Genomic DNA, 20507 nt, shown 5'->3' with positions numbered 1-20507 from the left:
TTCTCCCTGGTTATTATCATTATTATTTCTTATTTTGGTTGTAAACATTAAGTCCTAAAAGTGTGAAAAGTGATATTCCATGACTGAGGAAAGTTGCTGTGCTAGTATAAGTTCTAGATCTACCAAACACTTAATTAGCCAAAACCCACACCACTTTCTGCTACGAAATGTTACATTTGCTACGCTTCAACTGGCTACGTAGGTAAAATAATGTAAATTTTTTGGTCCCCGTACTTCGAGTCCATGTATCGTTAGATTTATAAACGTTTCCTAGTGTAGTTGGGGCGAGTTGAAAATGGGACGAGTTAAAAATGGGTCGAGTTGAAAATGGGGCGAGTTGATATTGGGGCGAGTTGAAATGGGACGAGTTGAAAATGGGACGAAGTGAATCGCAATCGACAGTGTACAGGTGTTATATTCAAAATAATGTATGCTCAATTTACGTAAAATATATTGTATATATTGTAATGAACAGTTCCAGTAGAGAATATGGTACATTTGGTCCATATATCTGTAAGGGTTTTGGATAGTGGTGTCTAATACTACCATATCACTTTAACATCACATTTGTAAATTGTCCAACAGGTGTCAAAGGTCAAAGTTCAAATCAGCCTCGGCTTTACAAGAAGTTGCATGCAAATGTACCTATGCTGAAACAGTTTATATGCATTTTGTTTTGGCTTCATACCCAAACTAGTCTTCCACCTTCAAGTACAGTCAAAGGGATTCCTGACATATTACATGTTTCAGGGCAACTTATTTATTTTCTCACTCTGATCTTTTTTTTTCATTTCAGCGGGATAAGAATCGTGAGCAGCTAAGACAGTTTTTAAATTCCACAATGTAAATATCACAAGATTCAAGAGAGAATCATAGATTGCCTAATATTTTATAAACCACTGTATTCTTGTAATATGCAGTAGAGGATTCATACGTCTAACCAATCCAACATGTACACGTCACGATGGATCAAATCACATACAAGTCATCATGTATCCACCGAACAGACATTGAGGAAGCAGAAATATATTTCTAGATATACAGAATTAAAGAAAATATTAGCTTTACTGAACCACAAGACATGTTACTATTATTACAGACTTTTCCATTTCGAGTGGAACAACAATCTTCTGATGTGGGATGAGTGTTTTGTTGACCTCAATGATGGTTTATGTTCAGAGAGGAACATAACATACCAATGTATACATTAAAGGGACACAGTCAATGTATTTTTATTAATGTTATGTGCATATACTAGAGAGTAGGATGCTATAGTCAGCATCAATATGTTGCAAGTCACACACACAAATCAGTAAAGTTACAATATCTTACACTAGATGGTAGAAATAAGGACATTTTCATCCCACAAGTTTAAAAAATCATGTATCTATTTTATTTTTCAATTAATACAGATAACAGATTGTAGATGTTGAATTGATTGGTATGTTTTTGTGCTGATTGAGTGGTACTTATGTGTTCAGATTGAAAGCTTTAATTTTTCTGTAAAGTCATCCAAGATTTCAGAGATGTAGTAGTTTTTACCAGTGCCTTGAGTTACAGCAGGGAAACTTGACATGTTTTTAGCAATTGTCTTCAGATTCATCATATCTTGGTCTGTCATTGGGAGAAGAGAGATGGCAGATACACTTTTTAGTAGGCTGTAGAGAACCACACAGCTGTGCTTATACACACTAGTGTTCTGAAATGGACAGCATGTGTTCACAGTCAGTGTTGAACTGAACTCTCTCAGACTGTTCACAACTTTAGTCCTGTATTTCTGAATGCATTGCACATGTTTTAGTTCTAATGGTGGATACTCTGTCAGCCATTTTGTCAGAGTACTGGCTGCAAGCTGGATGATTTCTGTCCTCTCTGCATACGAGTTAGCTTCTCCTTTATCATACAATCTTTCTCCATCTGTATCCTCCTGGAATAAATTAACATGTACATTTAAGACTACAATTATGTTTATTGCTGGGTGCATATTTATTACCTCCTGATTATATTTTTTTTAGCACAAATTAATGAAAGGTGTGTTGAGGCATTGCAAAGTATTTTTTTTAAATGTGTTTTTTCCCCCTTTGTTTTGTTTTCGTGTGTGTGTGTGTGTGTGTGTGTGTGTGTGTGTGTGTGTGTGTGTGTGTGTGTGTGTGTGTGTGTAAATGGCTTTGAGTCAAGAAAATCAATTTCAATTTTCAACAGGATCATTGAAGCTCTGACATATCAATGCCACACTTCTAATTTATGATTGATCTGAGACTGAATGCCATATTGGATCAAGTATGCACAATATAAGCAATAAATAAGATCTCAGAAACAAGCTCATAACAACAAGTAAATCACAGTATTTCTAATTTGAATGTCTATCTGCTTAGAATGTCAAATACAGTGTCATGGATGGTACTCTGCTCTACACTGTCCACTATAACACAGCAGCTTGTGTGGAGCTCTGCCTATGACAGTTTTTAATGTTTTCAAATGTACCCTCACACCCACATACACACCCATCTGACCATGTATGCACACACAACACACACACACACACACACACACACACACACACACACACACACACACACACTGTTCCTACATGATGTGTTGACACTCAAGATGTTGAATTATCTTACATCATAATTGATATCTTCAAGTGATTCATCTTCAACCATGTAAGATAACAAGAATGAAAAGACTGTCTCCCAATGTCTCTTGCCATGTTGTGATACCACAGTGTCAAATAGTTGTGTCAAGGCAATGCTACTCTTCATGTCCTTAAAGCCAAATCCTGTCAATATAATGCATTGTAGATTGTCAGTAAACACTGGTAACACTTCAATCATAGATACATATAGTACAGTGAGCTAATATTGCCAAAACACACAAATTACCAGTATTCCTAACATTGGAAGGATACACCATTCAAATAGTTTATTATTGTGTATTATGGTGCATCATACAACAATACTGCCTCTTTACTGATACTTACCAAAACCTAAACTTGCTGTAACAGCTGGTGTTACTGCTTGTCGAATCTCCTCTTCTTCTTCTTGCAATAATGTGATGACTGATTTCCATAGCAACAGTGGGGCATCACCTGCATTGGTATACACATAACACAGGATGGTAAAATGAATTCTCTCAAAATCAGTGTGTATCAAGTAAAAGACAAATTGAAGTAATTCACTTCATGTAGACCAAGAACATGACAAAATGTAAACTACAATACCCACAATACTGTACTTCTATTTTGCCTTGAGAATAATGCTCTTCACAATAGCTTTAACGTTTTGAACAAACTCTGGCATGACAGGGGAGTGGTACTGGTACACTACCTACCTAGCACACTGACTGGATCTTCAAGCACACATTTGCTGACATTGACAATTGTATGAGCACAGGTCAATCTCAGTCCAGTGGTTTGTTCAATTGATGTAGTCATCTCCATACTGTTTATCCATTCTTTGAATATGGCAAAATGCTGGTCTTTGCTTGAATACTGAAAGACAGATTTTGTAGAAATGATACAACAAAATTTGGAGATGATGTAAAGTACATGCTATAGTATAGAAGTGATGTTATCCAACTATTTACTACAGATCAACAATGAAAATGGGGTACTTCAAATGTTCTTTTACAATCTATTACAAAATTTTACGAAATAATGAAGATAGTCTTGTCATATTACATGTAAAGAGAGACATGTTGCAGCCTGCTTCATCACATGTGGTATCATGGTCCCAAGGTTCACTGTAATATATCAAGTTTAGTTTGTATTATATACACTAGACTACTAGTATTCTGTTCCAGTGCCTGTTATCGAATATGAAAGTTGGCCAGTGCATGTAATTGCAAAACGAACACTCGGTTCAAAATGAATGTTCCCAACCTAGGGAAAGTTAGTCAATCAATGTGACCTTACCTGTGTTAATTCATCATATATAACTGGTATGAATTTGCTCATTAACTTGACTAGACTGCTTGGAAGATCTGACCTGACAGAGCCAAGGAGACAAAAATAGATATATTCAATAAGCCTCAATAAAGTTGACAATTTGGTTCTTGGAAACTTTCCATTGAACATAAATGCTGTAAAGTACCGGTAACACAAATTCTTAAATCACTGACAGACTGGTCAGAATTTTTCACAACCATCAGCATATAATGTAAAATCATAGACCCCAGAACATGTAGAATGGAAAGGATAAACAACTAGTAGAACACTAAAGGCTAAGGGAATATCCATTGTACAATATTCAGGCCAACAAATTTATATAACTGTTACAACATAAAGTAAACATAGACTAGTAAAATTTGTAAAATATCCTAACGTACATATATTGTATATGTCTGCTAATGTCATACCTTGCTATGTTCATACTTTCTTCTGCTAATGTCATACCTTGCTATGTTCATACTTTCTTCTGCTAATGTCATACCTTGCTATGTTCATACTTTCTTCTGCTAATGTCATACCTTGCTATGTTCATACTTTCTTCTGCTAATGTCATACCTTGCTATGTTCACACTTTTTTCTGCTAATGTCATACCTTGCTATGTTCATACTTTCTTCTGCTAATGTCATACCTTGCTATGTTCATACTTTCTCCTGCTAATGTCATACCTTGCTATGTTCATACTTTCTTCTGCTAATGTCATACCTTGCTATGTTCATACTTTCTCCTGCTAATGTCATACCTTGCTATGTTCATACTTTCTCCTGCTAATGTCATACCTTGCTATGTTCATACTTTTTTCCACTGATATCATACCTTGCTATGTTCATACTTTCTTCTAGTTTCCCAAGGAGGAATGACAAGACTTGTAAACAAATCAATTCTTCTGAATCTGTTGCCCATGGAAACACTAGGGTATCGTTGTGATAGAGTAATGCTTCAAACACCTACAAACATGTAAAAAAAGAAGAAGACAACTACTGTTTTAGAATCATGGATTTTATGTACTCATGTTACATAGCAGTTTACAAAACATACCAACTAACTAACTAATGATGTGAAATACCCAGAAGCCTTTGTTTTAATCATGTGATGGAATATCATATTTTGGAAATCCAAAATTCCATTTATTAATGTCTTATTTGGTCAACTTTGTTGCATTGATCTCCACCTGTGTGTATTTTAGGCATTTTGGGTTGTTCAACAAACTAGGATATTGATACAGGTTTCACTTTAGTGAATTTGGTTGTACACCTTCAAAGTTGTTGGCATCCTTTATTTTATCTACATTCAAAATACAACAGTGAAGGCTCTTAGTTGAAGCATGTCACTTACCTGGGCCAAACAATCGGGATGTTTCTCTGTTTTCATCATTTTAACTAATAGTTGGAATAGATTTCTATCCTGGCACATTCTACACAATCCATCACAATCTGATCTATCTGAACTTGCTTGTAAAAGTTCTACAAGATTGTTGAGACTGAGCAGTCGCACTTCATAAAACTGACTGGTCAAACTGTTTGACAACCAGTTTATATCAGTGTGATTCTCAGCAGTGTATATTTTCCAGCTGATCTTAGCTATTACTTCTTCCACTTGTACACATCCTGGTGAATGGCTGGGTAGTGGATTATGTGAGATTTCATCTTTAATGGTTGATGAGATAACTTGTTTGAAATCAGTCAATTTGGCATGTGGTTGAACCTGGTGTGATGTCAGTATATAGCAGTCTATCAACTCCAGATAAGCAGCTCTAGTAATGTTACATCTATTGTCTCTGTTGGGATAAAATTAAGTTATAAAGTATTACATCATTCAAGTTGTGATACAGTTTAAAGAGAGTCTAAGTAACAGAGGGATACATTGTCAAGTATTGTGTTCATTTTGTCTCTTTGTTTGAGCCAAAAGCACTGTGTGAACTAACATCTCTACAATGACCTGGCATTGCAAATATAATTTATTTTCTATCACAATAGATGGTCTCAGATTTAATAATATTTGTTCATAATAAAGTGAAAACTGAAGTCAAATCTTATCTCAAATTTGATCTTAGTTTACCAGTATACTGCTGAAGATCTGGAAGTGAAGTTTGTTTTGCCTTTACTTTAATATTTAGGAAATCAAAAATATTATTACTAGCCAACCCCTCCAAATAGAAATACATTTCCAAAGAAAGATGGTACTTATTGGTAAATAGCCTGTTTACCTTGTAGCCAGCCATATGCAGTTTTGTAGTCTTGGCAGTGATTCATTTATCAGTTCTTCTTGTATATTATCTGGTAGTCTGTGATCATGCTGATAACGTTGTAGTAAATAGTGCAGCTGAGAAAAGATGAAATTATAATACATTCTGCTGTTTCACAAATTTTTGTATTAAAAACAAATCATCATAATGCACTATACTACCAATTATTTTAATGTGAGGGACACACATAAACAAAGACACATTCAAAATCACAAAGATGTTCTTTTAGCAAACAACAGGAACACCAGTTTGTGATCTATCACCTTTTTCAAATACTAACAAAATTACACCATATTTTAGACCCACACAAAACCCACCAAGCTAAGTGTCACTTGTGCTGAATAATGGGTCAATCTGTTGACAAAGACTGAAGTATGCAGTGGAAACTTTCAGGTAACAATTTTCAAGTTTGTGTTTGGAACAAAAGTTCAATTAGATACTACGGTTTACAAAGACAGATAAATTTTCATTTGAAGTGTTACATTATTTATACTCTCACATAGTGGTAATATTTACTACTTTGTACCTGTAATAAAGTTCCATGAATAGTATTCTGAGTTGAAGTCATGTCATTTACATATTTTGGTAGAGAATCTATCAAGTCAGTCACCATGGAAACCATTCTGTTAGTTGGTGTCAAAGATGAGAGAACTCTGGCAGCCATAATTCTTGTCTTCCAAACACTACTCTTACCACATCTACAATGAATTAGAAAAACTCAACATAGTTGTACATGTATATTAACATTTTATAGCTTTGATTGTAAAACCATATGATGTACAGGATCCATCAATAAGTCAGAAGGGTTTATTGATAATGTTCATGTGTGAATTTTGGATCATCAAAAAGATGTACTTTATCTACTTTGCATAACTGCAAATATCGTATGATATATATGCAATGGTATGTGTGCAGTAAATTATATATGCTACAAACAGTGTAGCATGTGAGGGCAGTGTTTGAGTATCTTGAAAGTTTCAAATCTACTATCCCTAGCCATATTTCAATTGAATACAGAAAGAAAACACAATAAATAATATATTGTCAGCATGCTTGTCTATAATAGCAAATGACTTACTGTTGTATGTATGGAATGAAGTCTGCAGAAGACTGGTTGCTATCAACACCATCAAATGTGGAAGAATACAAACGAGATAATATCAACAGCACTGCAAACTGACTTGGCTGTAAACTATGGAGGGAGAAAGATATGTATTAAGTTTAATATGGAAAGAGCAATGATGACAGCTGTACCTGATAACATAAGACTTAGTATACAGGTATTGTAGTCATACAATGAAGATGGACCATTTAATGAGAGTTTTACTTAAGTAAGTTTTGAAGGCATTTATTTGACTACTGCCAAATGTAATTACCAAACGCTATGTTTAAATATATAGGAAATGCTAAGTTTCACCACATTTTGTACTATAACTATCACTTGAGATATTCCTAATATTTATGTAAAATGCATAATGAAGATAATAAAAATTTTCTTTTTTAAAATTGCTTATAGATAGAGTGACATGTAATAGCAACAAAACCTGTTTGGTTATATTGGTCTAGCATTTTTATGTAAAAACTTGGTAATGGTAAAAGGTACTTACTTGTTGATTTGTTGTGTTACAATTTTTATCTGCTCTAGAAGGAATCCATACAATGTTGGAAATCGAGAGAAGAACTCTCTACCACTCATCCTGCATTAAAATATTACAAAATAAACAAAAATGTGTGATTGTGTTTGTTTATGTGTGTACTTGTCTGCATAAAAAGAAAATGAATGCATGGGAGCAATTCTGAGCACAAAAAATATCACATTTTTGCAAATTTTTGAACTTTTCTATTTTGATGTATCTCTACCTACAACTTAATAACAACATAGTACTACTTCTGCAGTGAGTTACTTTGACCTTAGTGTATGGGTAGGTTGGGGGGGGGGGGGGGGTTATGATTTTGAGTGGCTCAATATGAAAACAGGCACAAGACTTGCATGTTTATCCAGACAAAGATAATAAGAGTTTGAAATAAAGATAGTCATGTACTTCTGGATGTCTTTTGAAAATACTGTAATATTTTTGATTGATTGATTGATTGATTGATTGATTGATTGATTGATTGATTGATTGTCTTGTCAAATAATCCATGGTATACTCACTGATTCTTCTTAGAATGTTCATCTTTGGATCTCTTTACTCCAAATGTTCTGGTGACAAGGGCATTTAACAACATCATGCAAGAATTCCTTACCTAAAATATCATTGGTAAACACATATAGGGTCAAATAAGTCTTTGAAAAGGATATAAACATTCCAGTAGATCATTATATATTAAACAGTCAATACAAGATAGTTTTTATTTCTTTGTTTCATTTAATTAACTGAAATCCTATATTTCAAATGCAGTTTTACTCTTTACATATTTTGAACAGACTAGACCTAAATTCTGATTTGATTACAATGTTTTGTTTCTAACAATAGTAGGCACATAACAAATATCGAGGTGAATGAAGTTTATGACAGCATTGACAGTGACAGGGTTAATAAAGGTATTATCAATGACGTTATGATAGATTTTGGTTCTAACAAGTGAAGAGATCAAGATCAACTTACACTCCATATTTGAGAATCAAACCCTGGTACAGCTACCTGTATGCCTTCAGCAATAAATGGGAAAACATCTTCACCAAGTTTACTATCTCTGTACATGGCACACAGGATGTTTAATGCATGAACCTGTCACAGGAAATCAATGGTTGGTAAGTCAATATGACAAGTTGGAGCTTTATGAGACAACTGGAAGGCCTGATCTAGGTAAGGACCATGGATGGGAAAAGCTTGACTAAAAATTATTGACAATTGGCAGATAAGAGTGATCAAAAGAAGAGTATAATATGTAGTCATTCGGTCTGTCAGAATTTCACCACATCAATGTATACATTTGTCAGTGTACACAGTCAGGAAGTATAAATTACAGCTGAATTCTTTGCTGACCCACCTGTGGTGTAAATGTACAATCAGTGATTGTCTCCCCTCTGGCTAATTGTAGCAGTTGTTCCATAACTTCCCGAAAACAATGTCGTTCACTTGATATCACTGGTTCAGCATTTAAAATAGCCTTTTTGGGAAAAAGAAATATTTGAAAGAGTTAATTATGTTAAATTTACATCAGTTTGAAAAAAATGAAGGAAATGGACAATTCTGCAAGGACAGAGTTGGCAATGCCATGGTGTCATTTGGTATGAATCGCCTCAGAAATGAGTTACACATGGAAGTACACCCTACCTGGAATGCAAATGGTATGCCTGCACTACGCCTTGTTGCACACAATTGAGAGTCTGGACTGGCACTTCTTATTTCTTGTAGTAATGTCTGCAGCCACTGTCTTGGTAGCTTATTCAAAGTCTTGTCAGTATTCCTGAAAAGTCAAATTTAGACACCTTTATATCTCATAGAAATGTCAGTAAGTTATATAGTAATGAATAATTTATCAAAACACACACACTAGTTGTAAAGGAGAGTATTACTTACTGGTATAGGGACATCATGATTATTTTAAGTATAGTTCATACTGTGAGTAACTTTTTTCTCATCAAAAATAAACAAAGGTCTAATAAAAAATATTTCTGTGAATGACAACAAGGTAAACAAACCTCCACAATTTGGAGCAGAGTTGTTCAAATCCAGTGTATGATAATTCAAAAGCCCCTCTGTGACGTGCTTGCAATAGAAGGTCCATGAAGAATTCACCTATATTCCTCATCTGAAAGTACAAGTACATACATAGAGGAAAATGTAAGGGTAAAAGTATAATATACTTCATTATCATATACCTATGTTACAGAACCTGCACTCACGGTGATACGATGAACGAAGAGGTGATATCGGGTAATAACCTCATACTACCGGTATCTTTTGTTATAAGTTATGAGTCAGAGGACATATGAGAGAGGAGACTTACAACCAACCAAGTCATAGAGGTCTCATTACATTAATGTGAATGCTTCATTTAAAGTTTTGTACTAGGTCATCTTTCAAGTCATGGAGAAGCACAGTATATACACCCCTCACTCCTCCTCTGTTAAACCAATTGCAGAGTATTAGTTTGTTATTTTCATTTGTATCTTCATACGTGAATTATGACACTAAGTGAAATGATATACAATAATGTTTTACCTGTTGAGCTGTCAATAGAGAACATCTATCTAAAGACATCTGAGTCAACTGTCCAAGTAGTAGTGACACTTCTTTCATTGTTACCCAGCAACAAACCAACACCATTTGAGGTGTTACTGTAGTAACTCTGGGTGTGTCATCCTGCTGCTTGGTTTCTCTTTCCTCCACTGGATCTTTGAAAACCAAGCATTCTAAACTCACACTAGCATCTGTTGTAAACAAGTAACAGTTTTATGAACTATGTTTTGAGTCAATTCAAATTTATAAATTTCAAAATAAACAGCTAGTCACCTAGACAGATTTGACAACTTATAAGGAGGCATTTTAAGGTGTGATTTGCATGAAAACAGACTGGGATTCAAATTTACAAAAGATAAACATAGTTAACTATAGAGAATTCATTAGATTTACAAAATGTGTGATGTGTTTCATTTACCTTTGCCATCATTTACAGGAAGGTAGCCTTCAGGTGAAGTGTTGCATACTACTGGTGACACAACTCCTGCTGCATCAAAGCAAAGTTGCAGGATAGTTTCCATTGAATTCTTGATGGCACTGTGTGTAGAATTCACACAAATTGTTTATCATTTTCCTTCCCTGCTCTACAAATTATTTCAATTGAAACACATGTTGACTTTATGTTCACTAAGTTTACCAGGCTTATGAATGTGATCTATCTTGTGTCTACAAAAAATTCTTAATTCTTTTCTTTTTTTTTGAGGGGAAATACATGAATACTATTTGTAAGAAAGATTGATGTTTCCTTGATGAGGGCACTTTCAGATTAGATATATGGAATTTTCAAGTGTTACATGTTCACTGATTGATCAAATCAAATTATTCCAAGCTATCAAATGGCTGTATATCTTTCACAGAAACCTGACCATGTTGTCTTACCTGGTTGCTATGTGACCATGTTTATTTTTCAGAATAGTTCTGATACAGTATAGTAATCCGTACATTGGTTCATTGGCAGCAGCATGTAGTAGACTAGACTTGGCAGTGTTGATATGATCTTGCAGACTATTCAATAGATCCAAGATGACCTGCTCTGTTGTCATGGCACCACTCTCACAGACCAATCCCAGCAGATTTGCTGCTATAACACTGTCCTGTGGTTTGCTGCCATTGGCTAACTCTAATCCTATGCTGTAAAGGTGGATAACCTGGAAATAGTCCAAAATTAAGAAATTTCATTTACACTCTTCCAATGGAAACAAAAGATTTTGAGTTACAATGATGACCTAGCAATTGTATTCCTGTCAGTCACTCCTTAGAATAGGATGATGAAAACCAAACTGTGGTGCATCATGTCAGGGGTGCATCATATTGATGTACAAAAAAACATGTAGTCTGCTATTTTAAGGTTGAATATGGAAACCATTTTGAGTACCTTTTGAGCAATATTTGGTGCTGATATCAGCAACTGATACGCCATCTCTCTATTTCCTACATAGCTGTCTGTTAAACATTCCAATACTGTCTGTAGGTGAGCAGGACTCCATTGATTGGTAAAACAGAATTCAACTCCACCCTTCTTATCTGAAATCAACACACATATGGTATGTAAATGTATACTGGAGTATTTCAGCCTCTGTTGTCCACTATGTTCAATATAGCTACTATGTGTGGGTAAAGTTTGTAAAATGTTAGCATCAAAATACCAATACTGTGAACACATATATGTTGCCACTAATTCTATTACCAAGGGTATTACACAATTATGGTAGCAGAAATAAGTTTTTATCAATATCAAATGGTGTCATATGTCTAAAAGCTGCTTGTAAACATTTTGTTCATTGACAAATTTGAAATCACTTCACATCAGCAAATGCTTAGTAATCAACACTTGTACATACAAAGTGAAAATACATGATGTTTGCTAAGTATATGTCAAATGTGTATCCATTGTACGCTGTTGAACTGTAATCCTTGTCAAGCCATTGAAATGACTTCACATACAATATTTGTCTTTCCATGAAAATATTTGGATGCCAAAATTGACATTACAAGATGACAACCCCATCACTATAAGTTGTGTAATTCTATTATTGGGTGTATAATTACCATGTGAAGTACCAACACTGTAAATATTCCCAAGGAGGGTAAGAATTCCTAACGCTGTCGTTCTCTTAGGATAGCAAGCATCTGGATGTAAACTACTAAATGAATAGTCACATAGCCATTCCAAGAATTCCTGTCAACAGAACATAGCACAATTTTAAGTATTAGTATCCAAAACCATTGCAATTTTTAAAAGAATTCTGCACATGCATACAATTCCTAAGTATTGATGGTATTTGAAATTGACTGATTCTAGATCCTTGTAGCTCTTCCTGAAAACTATCTAAGGTGATACACGTATGTCGAAACTGTTACAAAATATCCATTATGTCACTAAAGGATTCTTAAAGCTAATGATATGATATGATATGATATGATATGATAGACGTATATAATTGATTAAATTTATAAAACTTTTTATTACTTGTAATATAAACAGTATATTCATTTTAAATGGAATTATACAAAGTAACATATTTTGAATGTGAAATACATTTGATTTTATTCTAAGTTATCTTTTCGTTGTTAGTTGTATCAACAGTTACCTTATACTGTCTTAAATAAGTCTTTGCAGCTTCTTTGTCTCTTTGTCGCCACAGCACAACACCTCCTTCTTGTATTCTTAACAATACCTGATGGTTACAAAATTTAATAAAATAAATGTACACAGTCATAATACAGCAATATTGAATGTTATGGACTTGATAATACTTGATGACCAAATAATTACAAAAATAAATGTGCATGGGTTATAAATTGTACAGCCAATTGAGTCTTGACCACCCATCAATAACAAAATTCTAAGTTCACCCATCAAAACCGAAATTCTAAGTTCACCCATCAAAATTCTACAGTCACCCATCAAAACCAAAATTCTAAGTTCACCCATCAAAATTCTACGGTCACCCATCAAAACCAAAATTCTAAGTTCACCACAAAGAAAAGTCATCTTGTAGATTTCATGAAGCAGATAGAACAATTACGGAATTTTCTGCTGGTACAAAAATGCTGGAAAAATCACACTTCTATATTGGGAAGATAGTGAGATAACTACATGGAAGTCATCAAATTGGACAGTTTTTTCTTTTTGAAGTCTGATAAGACAAGTGATTGGCTATTGGAGAAGAGAAGTAACTGGCTATTGGTCATTTTACCTTTTTGAAGTCTGACATCATACAATGTCTACTTGCTGCTGATTGGTTCTTCATGTTACACTTGATAAACAGTTTGATGAGATCAAAATCTACAGTGTTGAAAACCTCAGTTGTTTTAGCTGAATCACATAGTAAACTCAGTGCCTGTAGAGATATCTAAAAGTAATGTGCAAATGTTGGTAAATCGCATAAAGTATTTTAAATTCACATTGAAAATGACAGTAATGAATGATTTGATTTGGCTGTGACCATACCTGGTTATCTTGATGACACACAGCTTGTTTTAACAAAGACACAGGAATTACACCAAGCCAAGTATCTGTATCACAATCCTCCTTCTTTCTGAGTAGGCCCTGACTACGAGCTACTTTAAGACAAGTGATGAGAGCTGATAGATGAGTTTGTTGTGATGACTGAAGGTAAGACACAATGTAATCAAGACAGTCTGGACTGTTTTTCAAGAGTCTTGGAAGAAGGTACTGAAAAAAAAGAAAACAAAGGAAAGAATGAAATTAATAATAAGACGCAAATAAACTCACTATCTTCATGAAAATACTCATTTGTATAAAATTTATAGATTGCAAGTTGTATAATAAGTATGAAAATTTACATTTTGGTGGCATTTTTGGTCACTATGGAAACATATTCAAACAGGCTAAAATCTATTCTAAACCAAAGACAGAAAGTGAACACAACAAGTCATGCAATAAAATATTCTTAATATCTAGACATCATTCTGAAAGGTAATAGATACCTGTGATCAGTAAAAAGTAGATAAATCACAATCACAAACAACACTGCAAGTTTTCAAGAGTTTTACAATAATCTACTCTGAAGAACAAATGATATAAAAATGTTGATATTTCTACATTGTAATTTGTACCTGTACAATAAGTGCAGAACTTTTTCTCTTTGAGTTGAGAATCTTCAGTAGAGGTGGCAGCCATACTTCTTGCCAGTTTTGTTGATTTGCACTCTCAGTCTTGGATGGTTTGTCACTGATTTGTTGCTTGTGAGACATCAATAATTTTTCATATAATTCACTTGCCTTGAAAGAATAAAGAAAGCAGAGAAAGAATTTCCTACTGAGATCTTGATGCTTATTTCTAGTATAACAATAGAACTCTGACAAGAGAAGTGATATAAAATTTAGTTCTTTTCACCAAATAAAGATTCAATTCATATCATGCAGAAACACATTGATGCATGATAAAAAGGCAAATTTGTCATATTTCTTGGTAGTATATCATACAAAAGATGGGAAAACAAAGTTTGATACTGCTTTCTTGTGTTGTTGAACTTCTAGGATATACTACGCAAAATCCATAAAACGTAAAATTGCAGGTGACTATTACTGGTTGATATCTATAACAAAAAAATAAATAAATCTACTTACATATGGTGCTGTAGTCTGTTCCTCCATGGCTTCTAGTACATCACTAGGCATTGTGGGATGTAGCTTTAGAATAGTTTCACTTCCTAGATATGTTACCATGGTAACAAGAAAACTATATTTGCTTCTGACATGCCAGCTGTGAGCCATCAACTGATGAAATAAGTCCATGATGAAACCATTCATGGCAATGTCACAATCTAAGCATGGAAACATAGAAAGAATTGTTATTTGTTATCATTTTCTAAAGACTAGCCTTCTATGAACATACAACATACATAGTACATTTAGCTCTCTTTGTCTTTCCTGTTTCTTAATATTTGACAAAAACTTGGCCCCATTATTTGACTGGCATGATAACAACTTTTATTATGCTGTGTCAAAAGAGATCATATTCTAATCATTTTATCTAGCAGCCGTGACAATTTTTTTGAATTTCCCCAACACTATAAAATTTACAAGATTACGTCATTTACCTTTCCCAACCACTAGGAGGTGTATTTCTATGATGTTTTCAAAAATAATTTTCATTTGGTATCGCATTCCCTGCAATGAAAACAAAAACAGTATCATATAATAATTTTAAAATTCATGGATCAAAATGGACAACGCTGCTTTGGAAGGTCTTTGACATGTAGTTTAACACATATACCTATCACACAATGGATTATTATATATTTTGATCAGAATCACGCAGTTTGCTAACACGGCTAAATTAACATGCGGTAAGCATGAAAATATTAAGATTTGAAATATCTCTAGGAAATGAACAAATCTGTTCTAGTATGAAATATAAATAATGAAGATAGCCATGTGTAAGTTTCAAAATAACACAAACATTATTATCAGGTAATCTGACTATTTGTGAGCTATGATTCTGTCTCACTATATGTATGTTTCACACTTTACCTCTATGGCATGTTCCCAGTTTTCCCAGACATAATCCAGGATCCGTTGTGAATAGCATCCATGGCCTGACATGGAATGTTTCAAGGTACTTTCAGGTGGTAATTTGTCTAGTGATTGCTTGATAGTTTGGGTCCACAGTGTAATGGTCCTGGAAGCTGCTAATATTGAATAGCTGTCTACCAAGCTGAAAGACAATATAATAATATGCATTTAATACGTACTTTCATTTTCACACTTCTTCAAGGTTCTGTTTTAAATTTTTCACTTGGTGAATTCTAGGTTTCTAGATGAATCTAAGTGGTAATGTCAGGATTGAGTATAACATCTCATTTGATTTGAATCTATTTGATTTAAAAATTACGGTAATTAATTTAGTGCTCGTAGAAAACATAATAATATATAGCACATTTGTTGTCAGTATTTGTTGATTTTTTCTGACAGGAAAGATGATTCCATCACTTTGACAATTCTAAAAAGCTCTCCTATCATTTTGATTTTTTTTATACCAAACTGACATTTTCCCACTGTCATGGAAGGACTGTAGTACGTTATCATAAAATTATCAGTTTATCTTGACTCTTACCTGTTTTGCAATTTCATAATTTCCATGAACAAGACATCTAATAGTGTTGTATGAGAGTAAACAACAGAAATAAGACTATTGACATCTAACATTGCTAGTATTCCATGGCATATACATAGTTGACAATATCTGCAGAGTTTACTCCATGTAAGACCAGCTTCTAACAGCAGTCCTTGTAATTCACTGGGACATTCATTTACATTTGTTGAGTCATCAGTCGTAGAGGGCAGTATACATTTTGTGATCTGTTAGAGGAAGACAAACAAAGAGGAATAGTTAGATTTCATTTACAGTCTTTCATTTGACATTTTTGCAAAATGTTTGGTATCAAAAAATGACAATATTTTTGAATATCTGAAGCAATCGGAAGCATATATTACAAATAATGAAATACTGACAAACAGACAAAATTGCACATGATAAACAAAGCTATGTATTACTACACAAAAGTACAACAGTTTTTCTATTTTTAAAATCTAAACATCAAAACATAGTTTGTATTATGCTATCACTAAAGCTTCACATACTATATTACACAACACATTTTTATTAGAGCTTTGTAAATAGTCTAATTGAGAAAAGTTTATTAGGTAAATGAAGCAGACAATTCTACTAGGAAATTATTTTGTAAATGGAAAACTTACCAGTGAAACAATATTGCTAGAATTACATGTCAGCTTCAACAAAGCAATCAATGTCATTCCAGCAACACTATGACAATTAGTTGTAAAAGTACCTGAAAATAATTTGAACAAAATGAAATAAACATCAAGAAGGATTTGTTACACTTTATCATACCAAGCTATAATTAACACAAACATGTTTTGAAAAAAATGTCATATCATTATTTGCACATGGAAATCAGTGCATGGTATTACATGCAGTGGTATTTCCCTTCTGCATACTCAAAAATGTTTATCTATGAATTCTGAAATCCATTTGAAATTATTTATGTACAATATGCATACAATATCACAAATTTTTGAATAGTTGAAATTTCAAAGTTATTTAGGATGTATCAAGTATTCAAAAAGGTTATGGAAAGTGTCATAAGTATAAAAGATATGAAACTTTAACATACTTTGCTGCATAACACGGGAGACTGCCTTCAATAATGTAGTGACAGTCTCAATGTGTTCAGAACCAAAGCCTGCTGACTGTTCTCTCATGAAACATTTTTGTATGACTGTTATGAGGGTCTTCATGATCACATGACAGGATTGTGCCAAATCTGTCAATTCTGATGTACTTTCAGTTTCACTGTCGACAAAATCAAATACAATGATAAAACAAGATTAGGACACTTTTAAGCAACTTACTTTCTGACTTTCTAGAATGAATTGAGAAAACAGGGTTATTAGGTTTTGCTATGGTAACTGGTATAGAATGAACAAACTTGATATATAGATAGACATGTGGATATTAGCTTCAGTATTAACTATATACATTTACCAATGATAAATATTATTCTCATTTAGAATGCATTGAGCAACATAATGTTTTACTTACCAACATGCCTTGACAAATGTTGTCAGAGATGTCGACATGTGTACCAGCACTGCAAGGATACAATGTAATGTGAATTTTGGGGTACAGCTGATAACATACAGTCACCACATCCTATGTTCTTGTGTTGTTTCTCTATTGTATGTATTATTCAAGGGACTATATAATCAACAGACACAACTTTATAATCAAGTCTACAATAGCTCACACAATTTGATGCATAGTAGGTAGGTACGAAGATACAGATTAAACTTTCCTTAGCTATAACCAGAAATATGTGTAAATTATGATTATTTGGAAGTATTATGATGTTATTCATGATATCTCATTGTAATGTTGTTGGCATGGTTTGTAAATGATGACCTTTGACTTACCTTGTTTGTTGACAGATGTGAGTGTTGTCTCACCTAAGGTCCAATTCTCTAAGTATGATGCAATGAGATCTAATATATGTAGGTGTAATTCTAAATCACTGCTGGACGCTTTATTCAAATACTTCAATAAACATGCTGCAAACTCTTCTTTTACAATGGAATGATATCTCTCCGGTAAATTCTGCAAAGTACTTTGTAAAAAGAAAAGGTGTTTAGGGTAGTATGGTTAGAGTGTACTAGCTCTCACTCATATTTACAATGAAACACAAATATAATGTGTCAAAATGTCTTGATGTGTCAGAATACACCAAGCTGTCTAGAATAAATAGGTAGAAAATATTCCATGATCCAATGTACTGTCTCAGTATACCAAAGTGTAGTGGTACATGTCTACCATATTGGTAACAATGCCAAGATATCACTTTATCAGTTCATGATCTAGCCCTACCTGCTGATCATTCTCCTGACAGGAATTCTTGTTGCCATGGCGTGGATTTCTGCCAATGCTCTGATATATATGATGATGTCATCATATCTGTCATTGTTTAGTGCTACTTCACAACATTTCTTCAATTGGCTACCAACCTGTATGACACAGAAAGCAGGTAGTAAACATATTTAATGTTTTTGCAAACTTTTTTTGTTGTTATAAAGTGATCATTGGTAAAGTACATTTGTATTTATTGATATTCGTTCATGTTACTGTAATGTGGCATATTTTGTTTTAACGTAAGTTCTTGAAATATGGGCATAAATGTTATTAGGGATTTATCTAATATTCAATTCATCACAATGAAAATGATGGAGTTCTATAATCAGGCATCAGCTCTTACTTTGGTAGTAGTTATAGGTTAGTTGCCATAATTGCAGTGTTATTTTTCAGTCCAGAGTTTAACCACAACATAAATGTAGTGCTAGTTTTGATTTTGAGTTGTTTTTTTAAAGCTTTTTTTTTTAATTTCAGGTGGAACCATAAACCCTATGGTTTAACCACAAAACTTTTACAGTTAAATCCTGGAATGAAAAAACAAACAAAAATAAACAAAAAAAACCTCCAAATCCAAACTTAGATGTTACATATTGGTGCAATTTCATATATGTGATTTATCTTACCTGTGACAATACCTTCATGTATTCTGCTAACAGGGAAGTTTTAGGATTCAGACAACTTTGTAGCAATGACACCATTTCTGCTGAATCTGCATCATTTTGATCTCTACATTTATCCTGAATATCTGATAAACATAGAAATATGAAAAATGTAGTTTGACTGAGTTGTGCAATTTTATCACTAACTTCTTTCATCTATTAAAAGAAAATGAAAATGAAATTGTTGATCACGATGTCGTCACAATGCAATTACTATGTTTACGTTTGTTTTATATACGACTTTAGTACTGCTTGTATACGGAGTAAGTTGTCCCTCTGCAAGCAGGACTGGTAGTACACTTATGCAATTATATGATTGTACTGATTTGTAGTCACAAATATTATTACCTGTGAGCTGTATTTTCACTGTGTCATCACTATAGCCTACTTTTATGTCGAGACTGCCTATGGCCCTGTTCTTTTTCGGCTTCATTTTTCAGTGGGTGATACGGCAATATGAGAAGAGTGTTACAGCAATCAGACGCTCCCTCCTACACTCTCTATTTACAGGTACATACGATGTTCAACGCTCGAGCCCAACATTGGCAACAACACTCTGGCCGGGGCTCAACACACGTGGACCATATTGACGTCTGAACAGATTGAAGTATGGGTCGATTAGCACTTGGGTGATATTCAGTCGAGGCATATATCGTCATGTATATCAAGATTTTGTGTTCCTTCAAATATTCATGTATAATGACACTCTAAGGATCAAATAACCAAACAGAAACGAACGTCGACTATCTCATCCATGGGCGCAGACATCTTTGATTTTGAAGAATCCTGGGAAATTATCATAAACAAATTTTCTCAATGTGAGCTCTAGATGGCGCAGTAACTCTCGATCAAAAAAATGTTGATGAGGATTCGAGAGATGTATGAGCAGTAAGATGCACTTGTAATTTTTCTCCAATTTAATGTCGAAATAACGGCGAAGTCAGCTCAGAATTATCGCAAACTTTTAATCAAGTCTGTGAGCTAGAGCTTCCAATGTTGTTTTTGACA

The 20507-nt window shown here is 33.8% G+C and overlaps 1 protein-coding gene across 1 annotated transcript; it reads right to left on the bottom strand.

Annotated features, from left to right (window-relative positions):
• Positions 1-1477: 1477 nt before the first annotated feature.
• LOC144446270 (tRNA (32-2'-O)-methyltransferase regulator THADA-like) lies at positions 1478-15959 on the bottom strand. The gene is made up of 28 exons (XM_078136024.1): positions 15888-15959; positions 15455-15524; positions 14982-15178; positions 14469-14633; positions 13840-14064; positions 13586-13741; positions 12977-13063; positions 12435-12564; positions 11761-11909; positions 11265-11533; positions 10804-10922; positions 10368-10576; positions 9845-9954; positions 9477-9609; positions 9190-9309; positions 8805-8927; positions 8351-8442; positions 7803-7892; positions 7274-7387; positions 6722-6893; positions 6157-6272; positions 5286-5727; positions 4767-4897; positions 3917-3989; positions 3334-3493; positions 2984-3091; positions 2628-2782; positions 1478-1927 (listed from the first exon to the last, which is right to left on the bottom strand). The coding sequence occupies exons 1-28, from the start codon at positions 15957-15959 to the stop codon at positions 1478-1480; spliced, it is 4437 nt and encodes a 1478-aa protein (XP_077992150.1).
• Positions 15960-20507: the final 4548 nt, after the last annotated feature.

The sequence above is a fragment of the Glandiceps talaboti genome, chromosome 2 (assembly GCF_964340395.1).
Source record: "Glandiceps talaboti chromosome 2, keGlaTala1.1, whole genome shotgun sequence".
In the NCBI taxonomy this organism is placed as follows: Eukaryota; Metazoa; Hemichordata; class Enteropneusta; family Spengelidae; genus Glandiceps; species Glandiceps talaboti.
The sequence above is the reverse complement of the archived record's forward strand: the minus strand, read 5'-3'. Positions and strand labels throughout refer to the sequence as shown.

Bases quoted from the DNA above. Each gene is read 5' to 3' on its own strand.
- LOC144446270 (XM_078136024.1), bottom strand. From the start codon at position 15,959: ATGTCAGGCCATGGATGCTATTCACAACGGATCCTGGATTATGTCTGG. The intron at 13,742-13,839 runs GTATGGTCACAG...CATTACTTTTAG, and splicing joins TGTGTCATCAAGATAACCAG to ATATCTCTACAGGCACTGAG. The intron at 11,534-11,760 runs GTACTCAAAATG...GACTATTTCCAG, and splicing joins CACCAAATATTGCTCAAAAG to GTTATCCACCTTTACAGCAT.